The following is a 27,846-nucleotide window of genomic DNA, read 5'->3' as shown; positions in this document are numbered from 1 at the left end:
TTTTCATATTTATTAAGACTCAGACATGATGATAGATGAGCAGAATATCTGACACAACCCGCATACTTTTAACAAAACCAGAATATTGATGTCTGTAGCAAACTGCACGCTTGTCTTAACTGATTGGATTCATATAACTGAGAATATTACACATATTACGTGGCGAGTTCAGAAAGTTATGCGTTTTCATTCTGCTCATTAAACTGGAAGGAAAAGCGCTTGATCAATTTGAGCATTTCACATTACAGCACATATTTAACACATTCCAGGCCTCCGAATCTACATTCCCTGAGAGTACAGAAAAATCTCATCTCAGTTGGAAAACCATTCCAGTTTTATTTACCTATTTGAAGGAATTTTCCTGCTGACATGTTTAATATGGTCCACCCTAGTTATGGTGTTAGTGATGAGGGCAGAAAGGAAACGTCTCTTTCGCTCTCAAGATGGGCTACGTGATACACTTGATAACTAAAAATACTTGTGCTTATTTTAAATGCCTTTCATTGATTGATCTGGGACAAATTGGGGAAATACTGCTATTTTAAATCGCAATCAATAGTATAATCGAAACACTGACCTGAAGGATCTTTTCTCCTGGACAGCTTCCATTGATTGTGTTTGTAACTAATACCTCATTAACTACACCTGGCATTCATTAGTGGGAGAGCGCCCTCTAGTGGCTGCAAATGCAACAAACATATGGCATACAAGCAAAACACACGCATAAATATTCTCAGCACAGTTTTACCAAACAGTAGATTAAAATATCAAACAATTAGTGTTTCACCATACATTTCTATTTTAAATTCATACATATAAAATCACTATAAAATGTTGCTCTTTAACATAGTCACTGTAAAAACTGTGGGATTTCAAACATTCACATGCTGAACGGTTTTTGCTACACCGCTTGGTACAAAAAAATCTAACCAATCACACAACCCAGTCTGCAGGGGTGCTGGGCCACCCGGGACCGGTTTAGACCCAGCGTGAGTCTGAACCTTGTCCACTAGGACTTAAATATCAGGCTTTCTCCGCTCAAACTAAACCCTTGATTAGGACTGGCTTCAAACCTAGTCCAGACTAAATAGTGTTATTCCATCACAAAAATAAGACCAGTTTTAGCATTAGATTAAAAAAAAAAAAGGATAAAATAATTCAGCTGTCTGTAAATGGTCCGGACAGTAACTTCACTGGTTACAAGATGGATGTGATTCAGCACGAAGCGTCTTCAAATTAGCATTTCATTATTCAAACATTGTCTAGTCTCACAACATCTAAAATAACAGAATACAAAAAAATGACGGTACATAACCGAGTGTGAAATGAGCACATAATGGACTTTGGATAAAGCGTATGCAGATATAGAAGCGGTTTTCTTGATTAATATGTCATGAAAAGGCATTGTCGGTGAGTCCCGTCTCTTTCCCAGGACGATCAGTAGAGTCTTTGCATAGAGGAGAGGGTCTAAAGACAGTCTTTAAGGCACGGTGACGTGGAAAGGGCTTCCGGGCACCATTTCTTCGCCCCATTTGACTATCAGGATGTAGTCGCCTTTCTCCTTCACTGTGTATGTGACATTGTACATTCTGTTGCCCATGTGTTTGACGTACACTTCCTCACAGGGAGTCTTTGGCCCGTGCACTCCTACCATTAACATGTTTGTCCCTGACGAAACAAAATAAAAGCCGTTTAGTCATCTGCATGAGAGCATTATGGGTAATATGCACAAACATGTCTTGTCCAGAAAGCTGTACCTGCTTTACTGCAGTCCACTGTGAAGGTGTTCTTCTGGCCAATGAAGGCTTTGGAGAGTCCGGCCCCCCTGGAGATCACCTTACTAGCGTCAGACAAGAACTTTGGCAGAGTAGAGAAAGATCCGGCCACTGAGGACGATTTCATGACCGTTTCCACCAGAACCGATGACGTTTCGTGTAGAGAGTGTCCTCCGGAGAGACGTGCACCTGGAAGAGAGGATTTCCTCTTATTATTCTGCTTCTCTATGAAAGATGAGTTGAGGTGGAAAGATGTCCGCTGTCATTTTTTCCCTCCAATCATTAGTCTCAATCTCAAGTCGCATATTTTCATAGTTGTCATAAGCTTGTGTGGTTTCAAATCCACTCCATCATGTTGTATGACAATCTGCCTGATCATATAATCTCAGAACCAGATTTTCCTATTTCAACATGAGCGCAAGAAACCTTTGTAATAATAGTTATTTACACATTTATGTATTTGTCCAGCTTTTTTTTATAAAGAACAACAAAGCAGTTTTTGTTTATAACCACGTTTTATTTCATATTTTTTTTATATTTTGAATTATATTTTTATACTAATAATATTTAGATTTTATATTTTGTGTTTGGGTGGACTACAGATGAAAAATACTCTTTGGCCAACTGTGCCGTATTTACAGTAATGTCTATTAATGTGTGTAATAAAAAATATATAATATAATACAGGCACAAGGACATCAATAAACAGTGCATTAGCAATTAAAACGTTAATAGGTGTAGATTTCAAGGTGGAATAAAGCAGTGTTTATTATTCAATATTTTCATGTTGATAACCATTTTAATATTTTCGATTTTGTATTATATTTTTATATAAATAATATTTAAATTTTCGTTTTTAGGGTGGAATAATATAATATAATATAATATCAAACATTTACATGCTGAACTGTTTTTGTTGCACCACTTCAGGTGTAGATTTCAAGATGCTGTAGGTTTTTTATATCTAATATTTAAGGAACAACAATGTAGTTTTTTCATGTTTATAACCATTTTATCATCAAATTTGTTTTTTATTTTATATTATATTTTGATATTAATAATATTGTGATTTTATGTTTTGTTTTTTGGGTGGAATACAGATAAAAAATACCCTTTGGCTAACTGTGGCGCATCTACAGTAATGTTTTTTTAATGTGCACAGTAATAATTTTGTTAAATTAATAATAAAAATAACAATAATATAATAGGGTGGACTACAGATAAAATACCCTTTGGCTAACTGTGTGTAAGCCGTCTCTGTGTCTGTCCAAGCATACGTAAAGAGCAAAAAAGCCTAGTATAATGTACTGTAGTGTGTGATGTCTCACCAGAGACTTTGGCTTTGAAGGGGCTGCCCACGATATGCTGCGGTCCTCCATATTTGATGGAGATGAGGTAGCTGCCGGGAGCCATGGGTGTGTAGGTGACCTTGTATCCTTCTGGACACTCCTGACAATCCATCTTCACCTTCGATGGGCCGTCGATGGTGACCGACAGAGCTCCTGAGCCAGCGTTACACGTGTTTACAATGAAATCTGACGCTACACCTGTGACGGATGAGATGAAGCCAGTGAGTTTCTGTGTGTTTGTGTCTTAACACTCGTGATTGGCTGTTCATTGGTGTTGTACTGTACCTGTAGTTCCCCCCTCCAGTCCGGGCCCAAAAGCCGTCACCATTCCTGGATCTCCTGCCTGGCCGGGTTCTCCTACACGGATCTTGAAGGGACTGCCTGGGATGTGACTCCCGTTAAAACGGACATCGATGGAGTGGACGCCGTTCTCCCGTGGAATAAACCGTATGGCGTGTTTATCTGCACAAAAACAGGCGCAGTGTTCAAATGCACCCGCTATCTAACTAATATCAGTTGTACGGTGTCTTTAAATTTTACAGCGATCATATAGTAGATTTGGGATCTTAGATAAATAATAATACATAACCTAAAATAATATGATAAAAAAATGTTGAATCAAAATAATATATAAAAAAACTGAAGAAAAAAATATATATACACACACACAAAATAATCACAATATAAATGCATATATATTTAGATAATATAAATAATAATAATATATGACACAAAATAATATATAAATAATGCACAAAATATTATGAATAATTTAAAAGCATATTACATAATTAATAATATATACAATTTAAAATACATATATACACACGTGTAAATAGTATATATAATATAAAATATAATAAATAAATAATAATATACAAAATAATATAAATATATATATTTTAAACAATAAATGACAATATATAAAATATCATAAATAATTATAATAATATTGATTAATAAAATAATATATTATATAATGAACACATATATATTTGGATAATATAAATGATAATAATATATAATGTAAAATAAAAATATAACATAAATAATAATTCACAAAATAATTAAATATTATAATATAAATTGTTTAAAGTAATGTATTGCATAGTGAATAATTTATAAAACATAAAAATTAATTTTGTATAAATATAAATATAGAAAATTATGAAAATATAATAACAATTGTATAATAAAAAAATGTACTAAATAATACACACACACATGATTTTTATTATATTTGAAAAATACTACACTATATAAATAATGTAAAAAACAATGTACATGAACAAAATAGTATAATAAAAATGTTTAATAAAACTATATATGAATATTAATAATAATACATATAAATCATACAATTTATTACAGACAAATAATTCCCCAGACTTTTTATATTCATGAGTATGTGACCATATGCTCACCATTGTCTAGCTCAGTGATGTAACACTCCTCCACTGCTCCAGATGGTGTGTGAACCTTAGCATCAATCGCCCCTCTCGCTCCGTTCAGCTGCACGGCAAACGAGGCTTCTTGATTCACCTTCAGACCCATCTCCTGCACAGACAGACACAGCCACACAGACTTAGAGAATCTGAACAGTTTTGGAATATCATCTAATCTTCAGAAGTTTAAAACTGAATATGTAAAGATGTGCCTTTCTCATTAAGCATATTCACAATGGCCAACATAAAAATGCTCTGCTACTTCGTCATGCTCATTTGTCTTTCTTGAGAAACTCCTTCTTCACTCTTCGTGAAGGGAACTGCAAGTACACTTGTCTCGTCTCATGATAAGCTGTCCCGTGCTCTCCATCAACTGCTCTCACAGAGAGTGTGTCCCGCTGCTACAGAGAAGAACGATCCCTCTCCACACGACTCGTGCGTGAGTGTGTTTGATCTGGAATCACTCACCTGCAGGCTGGTGACGGTAAGCAGGCGGGCGTCATCTGACACTGATGCAATAGGAACTGTGAAAGGGCTGTCTGGGATATGCTCGTCGTTAAATTTGATTGACACCTCATAGTCACCTGAAATCAAATAAATGAGGAAAAAAAGACTGAGTGTAACTGAAAATTATTTAAGGGAAGATTTCACTACTAAAGCAAACATTAGGTTGTAGTACCAGGTTCCTGCACTACATAGGCCACCCCACAGGAACCATCCTTTCTGTCCTCAAAGGAAATATCTGCTTTGCTGGGCCCCTCAACAGCTATGGACAAACCGCCAGCGCCGGCCTCACGGGTCCAGATACTGAACTCAGCTAAAAATCACACAAAAATAATGTTTTAATGTTCACAATATCCCAGAAAAAATAAAGAGTACCTGACTTCCTGTCAGTCTTATTTAACTATTTTTTGTATACTATTACAGTATTTATTAGTAGCCTATTTTTAAAATAGTTTTTATATTTTCATTTTAATTTTTTTATTTAGCTTTATTTTTTATTTCAGTTGTAGTTTCTAGTGGTTTAATTTCAGTAGTTCATCCTATTTTTATTACAGTTAGCAGCCAAGCATGGTTATAACACATAACTAAAATTAAAACCATAAAAAACACTTTTTTTGTTAAATAAATTAAGTTCAATTTGTTTTCATTTTCTTGAAATAAAATACAAGTTAACTGAAATAAACTACAATTTAAACTTATTTTATTTCAGTTAGTTGGCAAGGCAAAATTTCACATTTTCATTTAGTTTAACATTTATTATTGAAATACCCAAAACTGAAATAAAAATGCTTAAAAAATAGTAAAAATGCCAAAAAAAACACAACAAAATGACTAAAGCTTTAACTGAAGTTGAAATTAAAATATAAAATGTAAAAATAAAAACTATTTCAAAATATTAAAACCTATAATAGTATATTGATACTACAATAACAATATTGCCAATTTTTTAAAATTTAAAAAAAAAAATTTTTCCATCAACTATTTTAGTAAACAACAACACAGCTTCTTGTCTCTTACCTGGAACTCCAGCCACACCTCTGTCCAGTCCAGTACCACCAGCCCGAACCTTATGGGCCCCTCCCTCTCCCAGGGGCCCCACAGTGAACTGGAAGGGGCTTCCGGGGACATGCTGTCCCCTGTATTTGACATTGACAGTGTGGGGGCCCATCTCCTGAGGCACAAAACGCACACTATAGGTGCTGTCCTCTCCCTCTATGATCTCAGCGTCCTCTGTGTTGCCACTGGGACTCGTCACCTGTGCGGTCATTTCCTGCATACCTGATTCCCCTGAGAGAGAGGATGAGAAAGAGGGAAGGGAAAAGAGGAAGGGCACACGAATGAGACATTTCACATAAAATTTCAGGCATTTCTTCTATAAAAGAGGATGTTTTGGCTGGGCTGCCCACAGAGTTGAATGCTGCTCAGATTTTCCAGCTCAGCTCTCCTGTCATAAATGTCTGCAGTGGAAAGTGTGCGCTCATTCCCGCCGAAAACCCCATAAACACACACATACCATGACATCACACGCACATTCACAGTAACACGAAAAGAAACTTGTAATAGCTGCAAAACTTAAAGGTGCAGTAGGAGATCTTGGAAAATGCTAACTTTAGCCTGATAGCACTGAAAGCGAACGTCCCACCCTCCCTGCAATCGCCGCCCAAAGCCACGCCCCCTGTCTGCACAGCGTGCATGAACACGCTGATGACGTATCCTGTCTGCGCAAGCCGGGTGCGCAGAGGTATGCTAATACATACGTTGACAGGCAGGTAGGAAAGCCAATTAAAACGCTCGGACAGAGCGTTTTGATTGGACGAACATTTCTTGGTGCTACGCCTTCCACAGAATATATAAATACAGATAAAAACATTTAGACCACTTAACTTAATGATTGCTATCGGGATGTGAAGAGACTTTCAACCAGCATAACAAAAAATGTTTCTGAAGACAATCACCTATTGCACCTTTAAAGGGATAGTTCACTCAAAAAATGAAAATTCTGGTATCAATAACTCATTTCAAATCAAAATTTTGGGCGAGATAATAGTAAAAAAACTATTTAGGACCTAAATTATCTGTTTAAAGGGTTAGTTCACCCAAAAATGAAAATTAGCCCATGTTTTACTCACCCTCGAGGCATCCTAAGGTGTATATGACTTTCTTCCTTCAGACAAATCCAATCAGAGTTATATAAAAAATTGTCCTTGCTCTTCCAAGCGTTATAATGGCACTGGGCGGGTGTTTTTTTTTTTTAACAGTCTAAAAGTTGTCAAATAAAGCGCATCCATCCATAATAAAACATGCCTCACATGGCTCCGGGGGGTGAATAAAGGCCTCCTGTAGCGAATCCATGCATTTTTGTAAGAAAAACATCCATATTTAAAACGTTATAAACACTTTTCTCACATTTCCGCTAATTGTCGTACGTGGAAGCCGTATTAAAACAAAACGTTGGTCATGAATTAGATGTACAAAGGGAAGATTTGTAAAGAAAAATGTCAGAGGATTTTGATATAAGCCAAGAAGAGACTGGTTTTCCTTTGCTAAAGTAAGGAAACTTTGCTTCCTCCAATTGAATTTGTGTGAAAGAAGAAAGTCATATACACCTAAGAAGCCTTGAAAGTAAGTAAAACATGGGCTAATTTTCATTTTTGGGTGAACCAACCCTTTAACCAGTGATCAACACACACAAACACACACCCTCTGATTGTCGGCCCTGGGCGCTGCTGAAGGGTCCCCGGCTCTCCCTGCCCCGGAATCCACCGAAAACATCCCTAAAGGGGTTGCCCCCCACCTGGGTGCTCTCTTCCACCCGCACTTCCCGTTTGGTCTCGCCCGCGCGGGTCTTGCTGATCTCGGTGCGTTCGGTTCGTGTGTAGGTGTGGCTGCTGCAGGTGAAGGTACGCGTGAACCGCTCTTGGGCCGACACCATCTGAAACCAGTTCCCTACAGATGTGGAACCCGAAAGACAGAGGAAGAAGGAAAGAGAAGAAGGAAGAAGAAAAGAAGTGATGAAAAAGGAGAAACAGGAAATGCATGCTTCTGAGCAGAATGGAAACAAATTCTGTATTCTTTTTTTAAATCAAAATAACTTAAATTGTATAGTCTCATACAGAACCACTCTGATTGAGGAGACAGGAAGTGACACGTGTGACAGTGGGAAACAGGTGGAAAAAGAGACAAGCTCTATGTCTGAATATGCCTATAGTAATAGTAGGCGAAAAATAGTATGAGATGAGTAGTAGGGCTGCACGATAAATCGCATGCAATATTTAACGCGCATCTTGTCAGTAAAGCCATTCTGTAATCAGCGGTAAATCTCCATCACGTGTGGGCTTTCACATGGAGCAGCATTAACTGCACAAAGCCGTTGTTCACCGACAAGCTGCGCAAAATCACGATCATATTTTGCGCATGTTTTGCGCAGCTTGTCGGTGAACAACGGCTTTGTGCAGTTAATGCTGCTCCATGTGAAAGCCCACACGTGATGGAGATTTACCGCTGATTACAGAATGGCTTTACTGACAAGATGCGTGTTAAATATCGCATGCAATTTATCGTGCAGCCCTAATGAGTAGTATGTCAACAATAGGCGAAAAGTACCCTACTTCTGGCGAGATTCTGAAGTGCACATAAAAATTATCCCATGAGGCCACGGGAGAGTAGTTGTGAATGCCAGTGAAGTGACGCAACTGATGCTGGTAGGTCATTTGACAGTGACAACATGGTGAATGTAATACAAATTAACTTAATTTCTGCTACTCATATTTATATTGCATCGAACATACTTTTTTAACGCTCGTTAAGTAAGTTTCAAACCAAATGCAGTATCGACTAGACAGCATGTGATTTTGTAAAGGCTTGACCTCATTCATTCTCTCCTCACCTGGAATCTTGAGGTTGAGGTCGCAAGTGCTGCCCACCGTGGCAATAGAGGGCGCCTGCCTCTTTCTGGTGATGCTCTCCTTCATTCTTCCCTCGCCCAGAACCTTCACTGTAAATGGACTTCCTGTGGAACAACATGAAGTGTTTAAAAGAGTCACCCACCTCAGAAGGAAAGCATGTTAAAGAGACTTCAGTTTGAGGGTTATGCTGTACCTGGCACATGTTGGTCGGCAAATTTGATGTTGATGATGTAAGTTCCGGGTTCGGTTGGGCAGTAGGTCACTTTGCAGGTTCCATCTTCCACATCCGAACAGTTAATGTCAACTTTGCTGGGCCCCTCGATGGACAGACCGAGACCTCCATAACCTATAACATATTGACCAGAACCAATGGCTTTTATGATTAAATACAGTTTGCAAAAGAAGCACGACTGTTTAGTGAATCCAACCTTCATAAATCCCAGTTTATACACACATGCTAGTTTATGCATTCAGTGCGCATGACATAAATTTTACACATCCAGTCAGATAACGCTAAACGTTTGTGTCAAAAGTGAAGTGTACTTCAGGCTTAAAGTGCAGTAATATTTACTGTTGCTCTGTGAAATTTCCATTCATTTCAATAGGAAACTGTGTGATTGAGAGTTTTGCACAAGGGCAATTGAAGGGCAATAGGCATACTGACCAACAGAAAGTTGCTTGGTAAAATGTCGAAATTTTGCCTCCAAAAAAAAAAAAAGTGTTTATTTTCCATCGTAGTGTAGTATGTCTGTACCTTAAGTGCATTATGGAAGCCACAAATATTCTAGAATGCCATTTACCTGCACTTATGGTGTCCACAATGAACTCAGCCACTTCAAAGGTGTGTCCTTCAATCAGTCCTTTCCCAAACACCTTCACCTTACTGGCATCTCCGATCTCAGACTGGCCCACCATGATCTTGAATGGGCTGTTGGTCACGTGTTTTCCATTCTTCTTCACGCTGACCACATGCTCACCCACCTCTTTAGGAGTGAAGGATATTCCTGAAGGCAAAGAGCAATGGGAATGAGTTCTTTGTTCAGGTTTATCGAGTATTTTATGGTAGCACTGTCATATCCAACTAAAAAGATAGGCCTCAGGGTTTGGCTTTACATCAAAAGCCTTTTCTGAGCTGATAGTTGATTCTCTTTGAAATCGCAGGAAGGAGCTCTTAGTCTCAAATCGGGTTTTTTGAGGCAAACACTACAGGCGTCACCTCATCAGAAAGTTTCAGAGTTTGATTGCTGACATCTTGTTATGAAAAACCTCATAGGTTTATCTAGTTTCTAAAAGTGTTATCATTACATTTGCAGTCTCACAATCTTCTGGGAAAATGTACCTAAATATTGGTGACTCCTCTTGTTTGCAGGGGTGTACACAAACTTCAATAAGTCCTACCTGAACTTCCTGTTGGATTTTCAAAATTTGGGGTCTTTAAAATCCCTTAGTAACTGAATCTATTCACAAATAATATGATCTGGCTTATTAATATTCTGCTTTATCAGTTCAGTCGTGACGCATGTAGGTGCTGGCAGGCTTGACGTGTGACTTACCGATGTGTCGGTTTGGCAGTCTCTTCAGCAGGCAGGGCTCCTCGTTGCCAGATGGGGCTCTGATGCTCGCGGTCAGGGAGCTCAGGTCCGTCTCTGTGATCTTCAGTGACACGTCTGTGGCTGTGCCAACGTTCAGCTGAGACGTCCTCATGGAGTCATCACCTTCATCAAGAATGAGACAGAAAATAATTAAAAATAACAATTTATGTTATGTTATGTTATGTTATGTTAAGCTGAATTTTCAGCATCATTACTCTAGTCTTCAGTGTGACATGATTCTACAGAAATCATTCTAATATGCTGATTTATAATCAATGTTAGAATCAGATGTGCTGCTTAATCTTTTTTGAGACCTGTGATACTTTTTTCAGGATTCTTTGTTAAATAAAATTTGAAAAAGTACAGTGTTTATTCGAAATAGAAATTTTGTATTATATAATATAAACTACTATTCAAAATATTTTTTCCTTTTTTTTAAAGAAATTAATACTTTTATTCAGCAAGGATGTTAAATTGATTTTTAAAAAAGTGATAGTAAAGACTTATATTGTTAGAAAAGATTTCTATTTTGAATAAATGCTGTTCTTTTTAACTTTTTATTCATCAAAGAATCAAAGAAAAAAATGATCACAGGTTCCAAAAAAATAATAAGCTGCACAACAGTTTCAACACTGATAATAAATCAGCATATTAGAATTTCTGAAGGATCATGTGACACTAAAGACTGTAGTAATGGCTGATGAAAATTCAGCACTGCGTCACAGAAATAAATTATATTTTAAAGTATATTAAACTAGGAAACCAATATTAGAAATTGCAATAATATTTCACAATATTACTGTTATTTTTGATTAATTACATTTTTGACCCCAAACTTTTTAAAGGCAGTGTACATAAAACACATATGATCCAGTTATTAAAAATAAATCACATATAATCCAGTTAATAAAAATAAACATTTACTGTGCGGGTGCAACCCCAGTTCCGTTGTGGAGAGCAGTGTTGAGGGGCAAAGTGAGAGTGAGACTGAAGGAGGGGGGAAACAGCTGCTTCCTGTTTCTAAAAACTCCCAGGAAGTGGCTCCTACTTTTAGAAGCACTTCACATGTGGTTAAATTCTCCAGGTGTGAAGGCACGCGCACACACATAAACACACACGGCAGCTAATTTAGTGCTTCACAGACGTTATGGAGAGACATAACTTTGCCCTCTCTTGTTCATCCTCTCTCTCTCTCTCTCTCTCTCTCATACCCATATTTGGGCACATAAAACCCCCTACCTGTGATCTTGGCGGTAAAGGGGCTTCCAGCGATGTGCTTGTCATCAAACTTGACGATTATATTATAGTCTCCTGGGGCCATTGGCAGGTAGGACACAGTGCAGGTGCCATCTTTATTATCCTTACAGCTGATCTCTGCTTTAGAAGGGCCTTCCACTGCCAAAGACAGACCACCTGAGAGAAGATGAGAGAGCAATGTGGGAAGTCAGAGGTCTGGCAATGTGAGACTAATGCAATGTGACTGTGAGGCTGCCAGGCTTGGCATGTGTGTATTACCTTCTCCAGCGTCCTTAGTGACGATTGTGAAGGTGGCGGGTTTGTTGACCATGCCGTGACTCAGACCAGGGCCGTATGCATTCACATGCCCGCTGTTAATGGCATCCACATAGAACTGCAGCGGACTTCCTGTAATCGGGATATTGAAAGAGTGTGACTTCATGTTTAAAGATGAACACAGAAATTATTTAACAGACCAATTATAGCATAATTATTACATTTACAGATTTTAGAGCAGCAAACCTCTAATTGTTTTGATACCTGGTATGTGGTTCCCGTCATATTTGATGTCCATCTCATGTAGGCCCTTCTCAGTGGGGGCGTATTTGACCGTCACAGTCCCGTCCTTGTTATCAGTGATGTGGGGACAGGCGGTTTTACCAGAGGGCATATGTACCTCACCTTAAAAAAAAAAAAATGCCGTCTTTGCAAATACTGAATTCCACAGGCCTTTGTGAAAAGATGCATGCTTCCTTGCACCTCTGATAATTATTATTTTTAAAATATTTTTAATAAGTGTTAATACCTGTAATCTCCCCCTTTTGCACAGTAAATGGAATGACCAGATTGAACGGGCGGAGCATTGGCTCCATGGCATCCACTGCAGTGACTGGTTCCTCCGTGGCCTTAAAGAGAAAGCGATTTTAGCATCACTGCACTGCTAACTAAATACAGTGAGAAGATCTAAGTGCGTGCAAAGGGTTAATGGCTGGAAAACGAAAAACAGACAATGGCACAGGCTGGTTGGGCAGCAGCAGATGAAATAAATTCATAAAAGCAGCAGCTACAAAGAACCTTGTGCAAAACAACGGCTCTGCAATAGGAGATCAACAACCTATTCATTAACTCTACGAATGCATGATCAGCCAACTAGCTGTTTAATAACTTGTTAAAAAGACATCAGCAGTACAGCTCATGGGAAATTAAGCAAAGATGGATTAAATGAAAAGGTGTAATGATAAAGGCTGAGGAGCAGAGAGCGTTTAGGACGTTATCTGATGACTAGGGGTGGTGTGTACCCAGTGAGGGGTGTAGCCCTGATAGGGGGCGTAGGGCTGCTGTAACTGTAGTTTATCACATGGTTCCTCGATTATAGGGATGGTATGAGATGCCTGGAGGAGGAGGTGGTCACATGTTTAGGGCTTCACACGACACACATTTACATGCAGCTAATTCAATTCGACCCACTGAACTGGAATTGAATTGCTAAATTAAACATAATCTCAATGAATGAGGCACAAAAATATTTTTATTTGGGAGAATAATTATTTTGTAAAAACACACCATGCACTGGTAGCCATATTTTGAATTTGTTAATGATCATTTGCATAAAACAAATACAAATATAACATATACACTACTGTTCAGAAGTCTGGGGTCAGTACATTTTTTAAAGACATTTATATTTTGGATGCATCAAATTGATCAATAGTAACAATAAAGACTTTTACATTGTTACAAAAATGTTTTATGTAAAATAAATGCTGTAATTTTGAATGTTTATTCATGAGGAGTCCTGGAAGAAAATCTTGTTTTCTACAGAAAACATTAGACAGTACAACTGTTTTCAACATTGATAATAATAAGAAATATTTCTTGAGAATCAAATCAGCATATTAGAATGATTTCTGAAGGATCATGTGACACTGAAGATGCTGAAAATTCAGCTTTGCATCACAGGAATAAATTATATTTTAAAATATATTAAAAATAGAAAACAGATATTTTAAATTGTAATAATATTTCACAATATTACTGTTTTACTGTATATTTTTATTTAAATAAATGCAGACTTGGTGAGCATAAGAGGCTTCTTTCAAAAAGAAGGTGCTCACCACCACATGGAAGGGGCTGTTAGGAATGTGCTCTCCTCCAAAGCGAATGGTTATGACGTATTTCCCAGGCTCTGGAGCAGTATAATAGATATCAAATGTCCCGTCCGCGTTCTCCACCACATCCACGTCTAGCTCCGCCCCGTCTGGAGTTGACACTTTGCAGGTGACCTTCCCCTTCCCAGCAGACTTTGCATCCACAGTGATAACGGTCTCCTCGCCGATTTGAATAGTGGGTCCGAGCCCAGAGCCTGTCCATGACACAGCAATCACAATAAAGCTATTTTACTACACCATTCAGAGAGTTATAGTGTGAATTCATGTACACTGGGTCACTTTTTGACATTCACCATAATGACAAAAAAAGGCCTAAACTGATCCTACATAAAAAGACTTGCAAAGTTCAATATAGGTAACTGATGATGTTTTCAAAAAACTCACCCAATCCGTGTCCCCCAATTGACACTACAAATCAACAAAAAGAGCTGTTACAATTCATGATCATGAAGGTGTGCATAAGATGCTGTTTCAAAAAAGAAACTAGACTGCTAAGATAACATTTTAATAAAGCAATATGTCACATACAACTGACCTGTCACAAGGCATTTGCTGGCATCTCCACAAGGCAGCGCATGTATGCGGTAGGGTGAGTATGGGATCTCATCTCCACCATATTTTATTGTAATAGTGTAGCGTCCTGTCATATCTGGGACGTAGGACACGGTGTATGTTCCATCTTTGTTATCTCGAATGTTGGCTTTCTTTGGTTTTCCTTCTGGGTCCTGCAAAATGAATGAGTTGTTAAACTGTGTTCATGGGAATGAGTGTGTATGTGTGTCTATATATTCGTAGGCTCTTTTGAGCCTGCATATAAAAATCTTATTTCTTATTTGAATAAGTTCTAACTGAACTTGCTGAAATAAATATAGATGATATTGAACAAGGCACTATTCCTCATACAGATTGCATACAGTAGCAGGCATGTCTGACTGTTAGTCATGTAGTGGAAAACCACATGTAGGGTTTTAGCCTAAATCTAATGATAGGTCAGTGCACAGAGACCACTAGAAGGCAACATTAAGGGTATCAAGTCCCCTTGACCGGTACAAAATGATCAAGTATGGCTGCTTGGGAGAAAGGTTCACTCTTACATTCAAAAACGGCACTTTTGTGCAAGACAAAGATGTTTCTGGATGCTTTTGCATGTGTGCAGTTTGGTTTTGGTTTGAGTGAAGTTTTCTCTCTTCCTTTTCAGAATGGAAAGTAGTATGATTATAAAAAAACAAAGATCACTCTCAAGAAACTACAATTCCCAAGTCACTTCAGTGTCAAAGGAATATGGTGTATATGAAACAAGAGGACATATAGACAGACAGACAGACAGACAGACAGATAGATAGATAGATAGATAGATAGATAGAAAGAACACAAAAAGGCATTATTAGGGAATGAATTCAGAACTAGGGAATAACTAAGGCAAAACTAGGAAACAATTAAGACGAAAAGCAGCCAAAGGAGCAGGGGAACTGGGGCAGGGAGTACAGTAGCAAGGGGACGATCCATGAGCACTTAGGGGCCCAAGGCTAATGGGAGGGATGCCAGACATGGTGAGTTGTAACAACAAGAGGAGGCCGAAAGGAGGGGCCGCCTTACACATCCTTTCCTAAGAATATGGAAGGGGATGGTGCCCTTTACAATGTGGTTCTCCCACACCCTCCTACCCCAGTCCTCCACAAACACAGAGGCCTCCTGCCTGCACCCATCCGGACCCTACAGCGACAGCAGGGAAGGGGTCAGAGGTCAGGGCAGAGGGAAGCGGAGGGGGGACAGTGGCCATTAAAGCACATGTGATCATCAAGGGAAACCTCTGTCTTAAAACATGTCAAAAAAGAGGCCTGAGCGAGTGCTGTCGTCACTCACCAGTATCTGTACAGTGAGAAGACCCTCGCCTGCGTCACGGGCATCGATGGTGAACTCCACCGGCAGGCTGGCGGGAACGCCAGAAGCGTTCAGTCCGGGACCGCTGGCACGAACTTTACTGGCATCATGTGCAGGCAACACCTTGATCTTAAATGGACTGAAAAGGGGGAAACAGAGTCACGTACATCTCATTTCTAAAATCAGCTTTGAAGATTTGGTCATAGTCTATTCGCTTCATTAATATTAAGACTTTATTAATACTTTAAGCAGCCCGCTCACCTGCGTGGCACTTCTTGGTCTGCATATTTGACACACACAGTGTAAGGTCCATCTTTAGCAGGAGTGTAGATCACCGTGTGTGTGCCATCACCGTTGTCTGTGATATTCACTGGCTCTGTCAACCCTAGAATAACAACACAGTTGATCTCTCTGCATGCCTGTCATCTAGTCTAGACAACTGTAAAACACTGTTGATGAATGTGTCTGCAGGCTTCATATGGACATTACTGAATGCAAATCCAGGACTTTCTCCAGCACCAGTTTGTCATTTTCAAGGTCATCACAGCCTTATGCATAAACGTGGAACTAAAGCTATGGTCCTCATGTCCTTTCACTTATAGTCATTTATAGCCTAATTTGCATTTTTGATGTACACTACTGTTAAAAAATGTGGGTTCATATTTTTTTTCAGGATTCTTTTTTAAAAGAAATTTCAAAAGAACAGCATTTGAATTTGAAGCCTTTCATTACTTTATACATGTTTTTACTGGCACTTATGATCAATTTAATCCATTGCTGCTGAATAAAAAGCATTAATTTTCTTTAAAAAAATCTTACTTTTTGAAAAGTAGTATACAATACTAAAAGTTTATTGGACGAAATACATGCCCCTCATTGGTAAAATGTATTATTTACTAAATCCAAAAACCAGCAAAGTTGCATTAAAAACATGTAGTTTAAAACTGATAGAATGCCTTGAAAATGGCAACATTAAATCCTGAGAGGGGAACACTGCTAAATTACTTATGATTTATAGATATTAAGTATCAATATGCATATAAACCACTTCCTCATGTTCGCTAAACACATACATACATCTTAAGTCAGTCTTCCTTGTATTCTAGTGTTTACATTTCTAAAAGCTAAATTGCATTTATACACGTCAAGAACTTTGTCCAAACTCTCTGTGCAATCCATTTTTACCTGTGGGTTCATACAGAAGCACCTCTAGTGGGGCGAGTCCAGCTTTGCTGCAGTCCACGGTGAAGGTTTGAGGGACGTGGGCTCTTACTCCACTTCCCAAACCAGGACCAGAACACTTCACCTTACTTGGATCCACCAGCTCCCCCACAGGTACCCTGAATGGGCTACCTAAAAACCCACAGAAATTGTACAGTTACCGTTTTCCTTCATAAAATGCTAAAACAGACCCTGAGGTATGAAATATTCAAGCACTAAATCAAACTGTCATGATTATTTGCATCCAAACGTCTTAACACTCTCATATACTCAAACTGCTGAAATTCAATGTCAATGCATAATTAGCGTGTTGAGTTCACTTAGAAACAAACCACGGAATGAGTTAGACAGAAGGAAATTACATCATACCTGGGATAGGCAGACCTCCGAAAGTGATGTTGACGTCATATTCTCCAGGAGTGAAAGGAATATACTCCACGCTACAGCTGCCATCTTTGTTATCTTTACAAGACATCTTAGCTTCTGATGGACCCTCAATGGCCAATCCGAGACCACCCGTGCCAGCACCCCTGAAAGAGGAAAATACAGACATGGGAGAAAACATAAGTTACAGTAAAATCTAAAAATAGTTATGCAATTACAGTATATTCAGCCCTGTTCACATTCAGTCCAAAGCATGCAAACACCAAAGTTTAAACTAGTAAACCAGATTTGTTTTACAACAGAACTATTCATATAGGGTTTACTGCTTAATTTTCGTCACTCCCAGTGAATGGCATTGAATGGTTGGTGAGGTTTTTTTTTCATGCAAGCTATTTAAAAAGCATCTGTGATTACATAAAACAATGGCTCATAGATAGTACTTCAGACTTATTGTGTTTGACTCGATGTTTCCAAATGAGCCCATTCCAGAACATGTTCATATTCAACAGCAGGTTTTCGTAGAAATATGTACCTGGTCTCCACAGTGAAGCGGTTGGGTTTGTTGACCAGACCCTCTTCCAGACCAGGACCGTAGGCACGTACACGGCTGGGATCACAACCTTCGGTTACCGCCACCCTAAACGGGCTCTTGGGGACAGGTACGTCATCATACAGCACCTCTATCAGATGCACACCTGCACAAAGACAAAAATAACAGCACTCTTTCACCTATAAATATGATGCTGGAAAGTACTTTCTCATTCTGGCAAGCTCCAATCTGATTGGCTGACTTTAATGGTGCCTCAGTGCTTCTTATCCTGTCTGAGAACTGCCTTCTTTGATGGGAAGAGACTTTGTGGCAATACGGAGAGGGATTGTTTTTTTTTTCCTCTCTCAATCGATAGTTGTGATCTAATATTATCAAGGCATCATGGGAAAACAGACATCAGCAGTCTCTGCTCAAAACACAATGAACAATGAATGAATTTCCATCTCGCAACACTGACCTCCACACAGAACAATCAATACAGCAGCCGTGCTCGGAATAAAAGACAGCTCTGAGTATATGTGTATGTCCCATGATTCTCAGGGAGGAAAGGGAGGTTCAGTTCAGAAGAAATGCCAACATGGCCTGTTAAATTAATGAAGACTAGGGGTGGAAACACAGGCCGGCTTCAGTCAGGATGAAGCAAGAAAATGACAGACTTTACGCAAACTATATAATCTTTAGTTATTGTATGTCAACCCAATGTGCGTGGATAACATTTTTCTGACAGAGAGAAAGAGAGAATTATGGCCTAGTCTGGTTTTACTGCCTACAGGCCCATGGATTGAGGATTTTCCCTTTTTACAGTTTCTAGTACTATTAATCATTTGTTCTTTCTGACTCATGGACAATAAATGTGCTACAAAGCATTAATCTCCAAAGAAATGAACACCAAAAGAGTAAAGAATATGCAAAAGAAAAATAAATAAATTAGATAAAATTATGCCTATTTTTAAGGAAGACCGGGATTTTTTGAAGGTTTTTATTGTAATATGGTCATTTTTGTTTAATTTAAAATGTCATTTAATTTAATCGCTAATAATGTTCTTAAAATTTGTGTACGAGTCATCTAAATGAAAATTCAGTTCAGCAAAAATAAATATATATATTTTTCCCCTATGTACTGGATATCTTACCATCCTCATATGCTGTATACTCCACTCTATAAGTGCCATCTCCTTTGTCAGTGATGTACGCATCAGTGTTGGCACCCGATGGATTAACAATACGAACTTTGATGTGGTTTCCACCCATCTTGCTGTGAACCCGAGTGTCAACGACAAAGTGTGTAGTGACCTCTCGGAGCACCCCTGTCAAAATACACCAAGTTTTGAAGCACATTGCTAAACACAATGGTACTAAACACAAGGGCATTTAGATGGGCCATCTTACTGTACCTCTGGGTTCCACTCCTGGACCGTAGACCTTGATTCCACTTGTATCGAGAGCAGGATCTATCTGCACCCTTGCAGGGAACTTCGGCACTGCATGTCCTCCATATTTAATCGTGATGGTGTACATTCCGTGGAAAGGAGGGATGTAGGTGATAGAATATGTTCCATCGCTGTTATTCTGGACACGAACCTCAGCCTGCGCTCCTGAATCTGAAATAATCTCGATGGTCAACTCCGCCTCGCCTGCTTTAGAGCAGTCCACCGTGAACGATGCCGCTTCGTTGACCTTTCCTCTCTCCAGCCCTGGTCCACTAGCTGTGACCTTGCTGGGGTCAAAGACAGACTGCACCATGGCTTTGAAGGGAGAACCAGTGATGTGAGCATCAGCAAACAGGATGTTGATGGAATACTCTCCAGGCTCAGTGGGCAGATAGGATACTGAGCAAGATCCGTCTCCATTGTCCTGGCACTCAATCTTGGCTTCACACGGACCCTCCACAGTCAGCCCAAGACCCCCTGTACCTGCACCTTTGGTGTCGATGGCAAATGGAGCGGGTTTACCCACAATACCTCCCTTTAGGCCAGGGCCGTAGGCTCGTACCTTGAAGTAAAAGTAAGACAAAACTGTTGTCAAGATTGAGTTTCAATAACAAATTAAAACAGAATTCTAAAAAAGTCATTCAACCTGAAAAAGAACCAGAAGATATTATACTTTAATATAATTAAATTATGCATGTGGTATATGTGGTAAGCAGAATAATAGATTCCAGAACTCTGAAATATAAAAAAATAATGCACATATAAGGTGAAATGGCCACTCTGGGTGTGCATTGAATTTTCAATAATTCAACAGTCCAACATGCTTTAAGAGTACTAGAGGACAGTCCAATATTTTTCAAAGCCGACCAGCCTTCATCATCTGTATCCATTTATGGTCAGAGATCTGTATCTGTTTCAGTATTGTACAGACCAACCCATCTAATGATTCTCAGTGAGACCTCGGCCCAGTGACAGAGAATGGGGCAGCCATTCCACATGTGGATGAAGTACCTTGTTTGGCACACTACACTCGAGTTCACCTTTCCCTGACAGATTAATTAAACACAACTGTCCTGTAATAATTTTCCACAATGGCTAAATTGCCTTTTGTGTTTGTTTTAGGCTTCTTCACTGATATACAAACTAGAGAATCTGGCTCAAGGAGAAGAAAAACCTTCACTGGAACAATCCAGCCCTATAGAGAACAGGCAACAAACAAAAACACAATTAAATTAAATGGGTTGACTTTGGAACCAGCATTCCTGGAGTAAACCTCTACAAACAGAAAATTTCCTTGCACTGAGGATCAAGAAATATTGTTTTAAAAAATCTGGTTGTAGTTTAGTTTGAACATTCTGACTCCAGTTAGTGGTTCATAAACTCTCTGAAGGTCTTTCTGATTTGTGAGGAAAGGATTGCACGGTACAGTCCAATTTCTCTGGTTACTCCTAAAATGCATTCCATGTTTCTCCTCATATGGAGAGTATTATCATCCTAGCCAGCTCTTAGTATGTATGTAGCCAAAAGCTTGAGAAAGCATCCATGAATGACTTGAAATGTCAAGTCCGTATCTCTAATGAGATCATTTGGGTAACAAATGTTTTCCAATCAAAAGGATTTGCAGAAATCATGAAAACTCAGTTGAATAAGACAATGACGGGTAAACAAATGAATCGCATTCTCCTATTTGTGACTCCTACCTTTGAGGGATCTGGAGGCATCACTCCCTCCACCGTGAAAGGACTTCCAGGCACGGGGTTTCCATCATAGCTGATGTCCACTTTGTAGGGCCCCTCTTCCGGGGGAATGTATTTAACAGTGTGCACCTCATTGGATGCTCCAGATTCAACCTTGCACGGGATTGGCCGGTGAGAAGGTGAGGTAATCTTGACGTCCACCTTTCCTTGACCTCCCGCACCACGTGTGTTAATGGTAAACTCCTCATCTTTCCCTACATCGACTTCTAAAGAGATAAGCACACAAAATATATACAATAAATACAATCAACATAGCTAGAATTTCATTTCACACTTAAACTGCTGTGGACTTACTGTTGTTGAGTCCTTGAACTTTGACCTTGTTGAGATCCAAAGGAGGAGCAACAGTGATGGTAAAAGGGCTTTTGGGGATGGGGTCACCACCATGGCACACAGATATGCTCATGTTACCCTGGATCACAAAACAAACAGGATAGAGCAAGATAGAATTTATAATATTGTAATATTATAATATATAATATGACCACTTGGTGTCCATTTATATAAAAAACAAGTGGGCTCCCCCAAAGTCCACGGTATAGTTCGAACACTGTGAACAGCAACCCAGTGTTGGAGTGCCTCACCTGCTGTAACGCAGTGTAACGCACAGTGAAAGAATAGTCGTGGTTATCGATGATCTCAAAGTCACTGACGGCTTCTCCTTTCCCAGCTGTGGTGAAGTGAACCTCAGGTGTGGCCTTGCCTGCTCCTTTAGTGTAGATCGTGAAGTGGGTCGGCTTGCCCACTTCCACACCTGTGACAAAGACACATTAAATGAAGATGAGATGGCTATCTTTACCTACTATTTTTCTAATTTCAGTCACTGACAATCAAACTGACCTGTCTTGTTGAGTCCAGGACCCTCTGCCTTCACTTTATTGGCATCATGGGATGGATCAACTTTAATACGGAAGGGGCTGATTGGAATTTCCTGTTAATTCATTACAAAATGCATTTATAGATCTCAAATTGCATAGAGAAGAATTTGGTATTATTGACTGAGACTCACTTGATCAGCAAATAGCACCATGATGGTGTAGCGTCCTGCTCCAGGGGGCGTATACTTCACTGTGAATGTGTCGTTGTCATTTTTAATGATGTCAAAATCAATATCTGCTTCGGCAGGTCCCACCACGCTAGGAGCACACTTAATCCCAATGCTGACATCTCCTAAGGAGAACAGAACAGATGGGAGAAAAGGAAAATAATTTATGATCAGATCTGGTCAAATTTGACCATAATAAGTATTACGGAAGCAATTATGTTGGCTCTGACCTTGTCCGGCCTCACTGCAATCCACAGTAAAGTATGTGGGTTCACTGGCCTTCAAGCCAGTCTTCTCCACTCCTGGTCCATGAACCTTCACGTTCTCTGGGTGACTGCCTTCTCCAATGGTCACCTGAGAAATGTAGAAAGACCAGAGTACTGTAAAACTAGAAATTTAAAGCTTTTGGAGGACAGTGGTTCTTGTAAAGTTATGATCCAATATGGAATCTATGACCATGTAAATGGGAAAGTTTGAAATCTAACACTGGAAAAATTTAGTCATGGTCTTTCACTGAAAGGCTGAACTTGTTGTAGATCCAGTTTATGAAAGTTCTTGACAAACAGCAACATAAAAATGTCATCAGCTGGCTGAAGTCAGCCTGTTGACAGTGAGCTCTCACCCTGAATGGACTGTTGGGAACGTTGACCTCTCCCCAGGTGATGATGATAGTGTGTTTGATGGGCTTGGTGGGTATGTAGATGCAGAAATATGTGCTGTCACTATTATCTGTGATCTGGATGTCGATGGGGAAGCCTTCTGAGTCCTTGAATAAAAGATGGACAAAAACGTTTTTGTACCAATGAAGTGGGGCATGAGGCATCTGGGACTTGAATGAAAATGTACCTGAGCGTAAATCTGTAGATGTCCTCTTCCAGCTCCACGGGCGTCAATTGTAAATTCAGCAGGTTTGTTTACAATGCACCCGGTTGGTTCTAGCCCAGGGCCGTAGCACTTAACCTGCATAAAAGCATGAGTTAGTTTAGTTACGGCTGTCATTTAATATTCCCAACGAATGTGCAATCATTATTGCCAATTGTCAGGGCAGACCTTCTCAGGAAAGACATCATTGGCTGCAGGGAGGATGTGGGCCATAAATGGGCTGTCTTTGATATCTTCATCATCACAGATGACATGGACCGCATAGTCACCAGGCTCAGTGGGCCAGTACAAAACATCACAAGATCCATCTCCCTTATCATCACACTCTATCTTAGCCTGTGAGGGGCCTTCGATGGAGAAACCTGTGCATGGAAAGAGTTTCAACCAAACTTCCCAGGCATCTTATCACACCATAAACCAGGGGTTGATAGCTCTAGCCCTCGAGGTCCACTTTTCTCCAGAACTTAGCTCCAACCTTGACAAACTCACCTGCCTGTACTTTCTAGTAAGCCTGAAGGCCTTGATTAGCTTGTTCAGGTGTGTTTGATTAGAGTTGGAGCTAAACTCTGCAGGAAAGTGGACCTTGAGGGCCAGAGCTGAGAAGATCTGCATAAACACCAGATCTCTGGGTACAGTGGCTCAAAAATGTTAAAGAAGATACTTACCCAAAGTTCCAACCTCAGTGCCAATGGCCTCGACCACAAAGTCAGCTGATTTGCCAACCATGCCCGTCTCCAAGCCTGGACCCCAAGCCCTCACCTTCTGAGGGCCTGCATCTTCACTTATGACCACCTCAAATGGGCTACACACATATACACATTTTGATCAGAAGTGAGACGGATGATGTTCATGATAATCGGCATAATTCCTAGATGATCTTTCTGAAATAACACTTCCATATCCTGTATAATCCTTTTAATATGGTCAACAGATTTGAAGATTTTTGGAAACAGAAATGGGACTACACCACAGTAAACTGGTGGAGGTTTAAAAGCATCCTACCTGCGGGGAATGGCGTGGCCACCCCAAGTAATGGTGATAATGTATTTTCCAGTGAAAATGGGGTAGTAATCACATTCATACACACCGTCTCCCAGCTCTTGCACCTTCACAGGCTCATCGCCACCTCCTGCAAACACAAAATTTAATTCAGCTAACTAAATTTATGATGCAAAATTGATTAAAACAGAAAAAAATCAACAATCGTTGTTGCAGTCAAAACAGTTGCATGCATACTTGGCCCTTTGACTTGAACACGTAGTTCTCCACTGCCTGCTCCCTTCGTGTACACCTTAAAGTCGGCCACCTCCTTCACACGCACACCCTTGGGCTGCAGGCCGCGCCCGATGGCCCGACAGGCATTCGGGTTGCTTGCTAAAAAGAGGAAAGAGTAGTTATTCTTGATCTCACAAGGTAATAAGTACAAAGGCGAAAAAAGATTAATGAAACGTACACACATGAATGGAGATGAAGTTGTCAATGTTAGTTATGCATATGGACCCAGCCAAAGGTACAAGCCATGAAGAACAAGAAAAACAAAGAAAGAATGTTTCCTTTAAAAGCCTATGACAAAGCAATTAGCAATCTCATAAAGACCCTATTAGGAATGTAGCGAGACCACTATAATGAAAACTACAGGCATACTGATCAGTGTTCTCAAGAGCTTATAAAAAGGCTTAAAATAAACACAATATTTGTAGTTCGATACAAGAACCAGCTGTGAAGGATATAAGCCAACTTTTTTTTAATATGTGGCTTACTGTTAAGGTTTGGTGTTTCACACTAAGTTCACTAATGAGCTCTTTTAGAGCAATAAAATGCCTATTAAAACAGTCTGGCTCAGTCCTGAGTGCTTTCTCAGAACTAATCAAACAATTTCTTCTTCCAGTATCTGTTTCTTCAAGTGCTGGATAAAAAGGCAGACTAAAGTCTACAAAATCACGTTAGGTGAAAAAATTGAAAAAGTAGTGTTAATTGAATAATTAATTAGTTAAAGTTACTTAATTGTATACTTCAGTTAGGAAAATCATGTTAAGACAGATAATTAAAGCATTCCCATTCTCTGAGTTAGTATTTATAGAGCGACACGGCCAAATCGAGCAACTGCCGAGATGATGACGACGATCATGATGACAATGATGGTGATCTCTAAGATGAAGATGACTATATTACACACCCAAACGGTCACTCAGATATCGGCTCTCTGATGCTAAATAAGGTTCTAGCATCTTAATTTTTAAGGCTTTAAAAATTGTAGGTGTGAAATAGATGCAATGTCAGTTCAGGTTAAAGTGAATAGTTTAAACAAGGGCTGTTATATTAACACATTAAACACATAAATAAAATAAAATAAAATCTTGATTGATTAACATCTTCAGCCCTAATTTAAACCAAATTGTTACTATTGTTAATTTATTTCATTATTTTCTTTAAATAATTAATTAATTATAGCATTGGGTTAAATTTGTAAAATTCTGAATTATTATTACTAAATTATAAATATTAGCAGAATCCAATCAAAAGTGGTCCTGGTGTGCTGAGCATCTGTTAAGTGATCGTCCAGTCCCACCACTGAATGGTGGCTCTTTTTCTGCATCAGTTAAAACAAGACCAGCAGCAGCATTCGCAACACTTGTCTAACCTTCTTCTTACTTTCATTCACACTCTCACTTTTACTCACACTCACTTTCATCCCATCACTTCCTGTATCTATCTAAGCTTCCTGTTGATTTTAGCTGCCCCAGAGGGCAAAGCGCCAGCGCATGCCAACGAGCCAGAGGTGGCGTGCCCGAGAGAGGACACATCCAGGGTGAGGGGAGGAGAGGAGACAGGAGGGAGGGGACCAAGCTCGAGCAGGCATTTGCCACGCCCCCTGGGTGGCCCGTACTAACTTGGTCGCCTGGGTTTGGGTGGTGTTGGGGGAGGCATTTTCTTGGCCTTTTCTGAGGGCGGCGTGCGTATAGACTGAGGGATTATGTGAACCGGGGAGCCGATCTGCCGGCCGCTCGGAGGAGCTAGAACGACACACACAAGCGAAAGAGGAGAGAGGAAACACAATAAAGCGTTTCGTCATCATCAGGAGGGTGGTGGACCCCTGGAGCAGTGAGCAAACGGAGCTCAAAACCAAACAGCCTGGTCTCAGTCAGTGCCACAGAAAGCAGGTCTCTCTGGGACTTGTCCAGTATCAGCATGCTGTCAATCAATCAACTTTGAACTCATTACAAGGGGGAAATAAGCTCTTTAGGTGCAAAATGCCACAACTGAAAAGACCAGCATACTGAAACTTGTTGTCTTCAACAGCAAGCCAACCAGATTCATCAGAAAAAGCCTAAGCTTTAGTCTAAGCTGGGCTTTTCAGCAGGTGCATAATACATTTTAGAAAGAACGTGGCATGCTTTTAATGCAGCAAAAAAACAACAAGTCGAAGGCTCAGGCAAAAAAAAGCACTTGTTGTTTTCTTGGTGCATTAACAGCTTTGGTAAAGAAGACTCTGCAGGACATCTAACTTATTTTTTCAAGGAATTAACATCACAAAGTGAAGACATGGGTCTCACCCTCTGAGATGTGGACAGTGAAAGGGCTTCTGGGTATCTGCTGGCCAGCGAATGTCACATATATAGTGTGAGGGCCCTCCAAAATGGGGCCGTATGTGCAGCGGAAAACACTGTCGCCCTTGTTTTCCAGAATGATCTCCACTGTGTCTCTGCGGCCCTGAGAGTCCACAATGATCACACCGACATCGCCTGCTCCTGCACCTGAGTCACAAATACATGAGTTACAAATACATATAAATAGTTTCTAGTTTCACAGCAAGCAGCATCATTTCACTGTCATTACCTGCTGTGTAGATGTCAAAATAGGTGGGTTTATTGGCCACATTGCCCACCGGTTCCAAACCTGGCCCACGGGCCTGCACCTTGTTTTATTATTATCTTGAATAAAAGAACATCAAAATCTTGCCAATACCATCAGGAACCTGCATGGTTTACAAATAGTCCTGGCTGAGAGATGCTGGATTGTTTTGAGATGAAAAAAAGTTTGAATTAGAAGATGACCTCTTCTGTGTGGCCCTCTGGATCCTCGATGTACACCAACACCTCTCCAAGCCCGGCCTCCACGGTCTCCACCACAAACTCAGCTGGCCTCAACACGAATAGTTTCTAGTTTCACAGCAAGCAGCATCATTTCACTGTCATTACCTGCTGTGTAGATGTCAAAATAGGTGGGTTTATTGGCCACATTGCCCACCGGTTCCAAACCTGGCCCACGGGCCTGCACCTTGTTCGGGTCTCCCAGTGCTTTAGACACATTTACTAGGAAAGGGCTTCTGTCAATGTCCTGTCCAGCAAACAACACCTTCACCTGAAGGAAGAAAGAAATATCCCTCAGATACAATCACTCCATTTTATCTGTCACAGTTAAAGCTCTATTTTTGTTAAACCTTACAAAGCTGCTGTCTGCCATCAAGACCTAAGAAGACTTAGAACATTCATAAATCCTGAAAATATGACAGCAAAATTACAACAAAAACCACTGCGCATTGCTTATTATTATGAATTAGAAGATGACCTCTTCTGTGTGGCCCTCTGGATCCTCGATGTACACCAACACCTCTCCAAGCCCGGCCTCCACGGTCTCCACCACAAACTCAGCTGGCCTCAACACGACATTACCTCTGGGCTCAATACCTACAGAGAGATGCAAAAATACAGAGGATTAAGT

The 27,846-nt window shown here is 39.9% G+C and overlaps 1 protein-coding gene across 2 annotated transcripts; it reads right to left on the bottom strand.

Annotated features, from left to right (window-relative positions):
- Nucleotides 1-740: 740 nt before the first annotated feature.
- LOC107744996 (filamin-C-like) lies at nt 741-27,609 on the bottom strand. 2 transcript variants are annotated; one of them, XM_016558834.1, is made up of 45 exons: nt 27,403-27,609; nt 26,962-27,040; nt 26,679-26,879; nt 26,016-26,138; nt 24,361-24,498; nt 24,127-24,253; nt 23,790-23,926; nt 23,293-23,486; nt 23,089-23,202; nt 22,865-23,008; nt 22,473-22,596; nt 22,207-22,367; nt 22,038-22,128; nt 21,782-21,951; nt 21,492-21,609; nt 21,141-21,403; nt 19,405-20,002; nt 19,144-19,317; nt 17,993-18,155; nt 17,446-17,606; nt 17,041-17,208; nt 16,117-16,240; nt 15,838-15,994; nt 15,571-15,687; nt 14,510-14,699; nt 14,359-14,382; nt 13,921-14,168; nt 13,105-13,197; nt 12,612-12,711; nt 12,347-12,487; nt 12,086-12,214; nt 11,810-11,983; nt 10,532-10,693; nt 9,779-9,982; nt 9,172-9,324; nt 8,960-9,082; nt 7,774-8,019; nt 6,091-6,360; nt 5,249-5,386; nt 5,038-5,153; nt 4,549-4,681; nt 3,410-3,586; nt 3,104-3,322; nt 1,758-1,964; nt 741-1,668 (listed from the first exon to the last, which is right to left on the bottom strand). In XM_016558834.1, exons 4-45 carry the CDS (start codon nt 26,050-26,052, stop codon nt 1,481-1,483), a joined length of 6,915 nt encoding a protein of 2,304 aa, XP_016414320.1. In that variant the 5' UTR covers nt 26,053-26,138; nt 26,679-26,879; nt 26,962-27,040; nt 27,403-27,609; the 3' UTR covers nt 741-1,480. The 2 variants fall into 2 exon arrangements, with proteins under 2 accessions (XP_016414320.1, XP_016414321.1); XM_016558835.1 differs by lacking the exons at nt 26,679-26,879; nt 26,962-27,040; nt 27,403-27,609 and having other exon boundaries at nt 26,016-26,402.
- Between the last annotated feature and the right edge of the window lie 237 nt (nt 27,610-27,846).

Source organism: Sinocyclocheilus rhinocerous, unplaced genomic scaffold (genome assembly GCF_001515625.1).
Source record: "Sinocyclocheilus rhinocerous isolate Xijiao unplaced genomic scaffold, SAMN03320098_v1.1 scaffold2032, whole genome shotgun sequence".
Classification (NCBI taxonomy): Eukaryota; Metazoa; Chordata; class Actinopteri; order Cypriniformes; family Cyprinidae; genus Sinocyclocheilus; species Sinocyclocheilus rhinocerous.
This window is presented reverse-complemented; position numbering and strand designations above follow the sequence as displayed.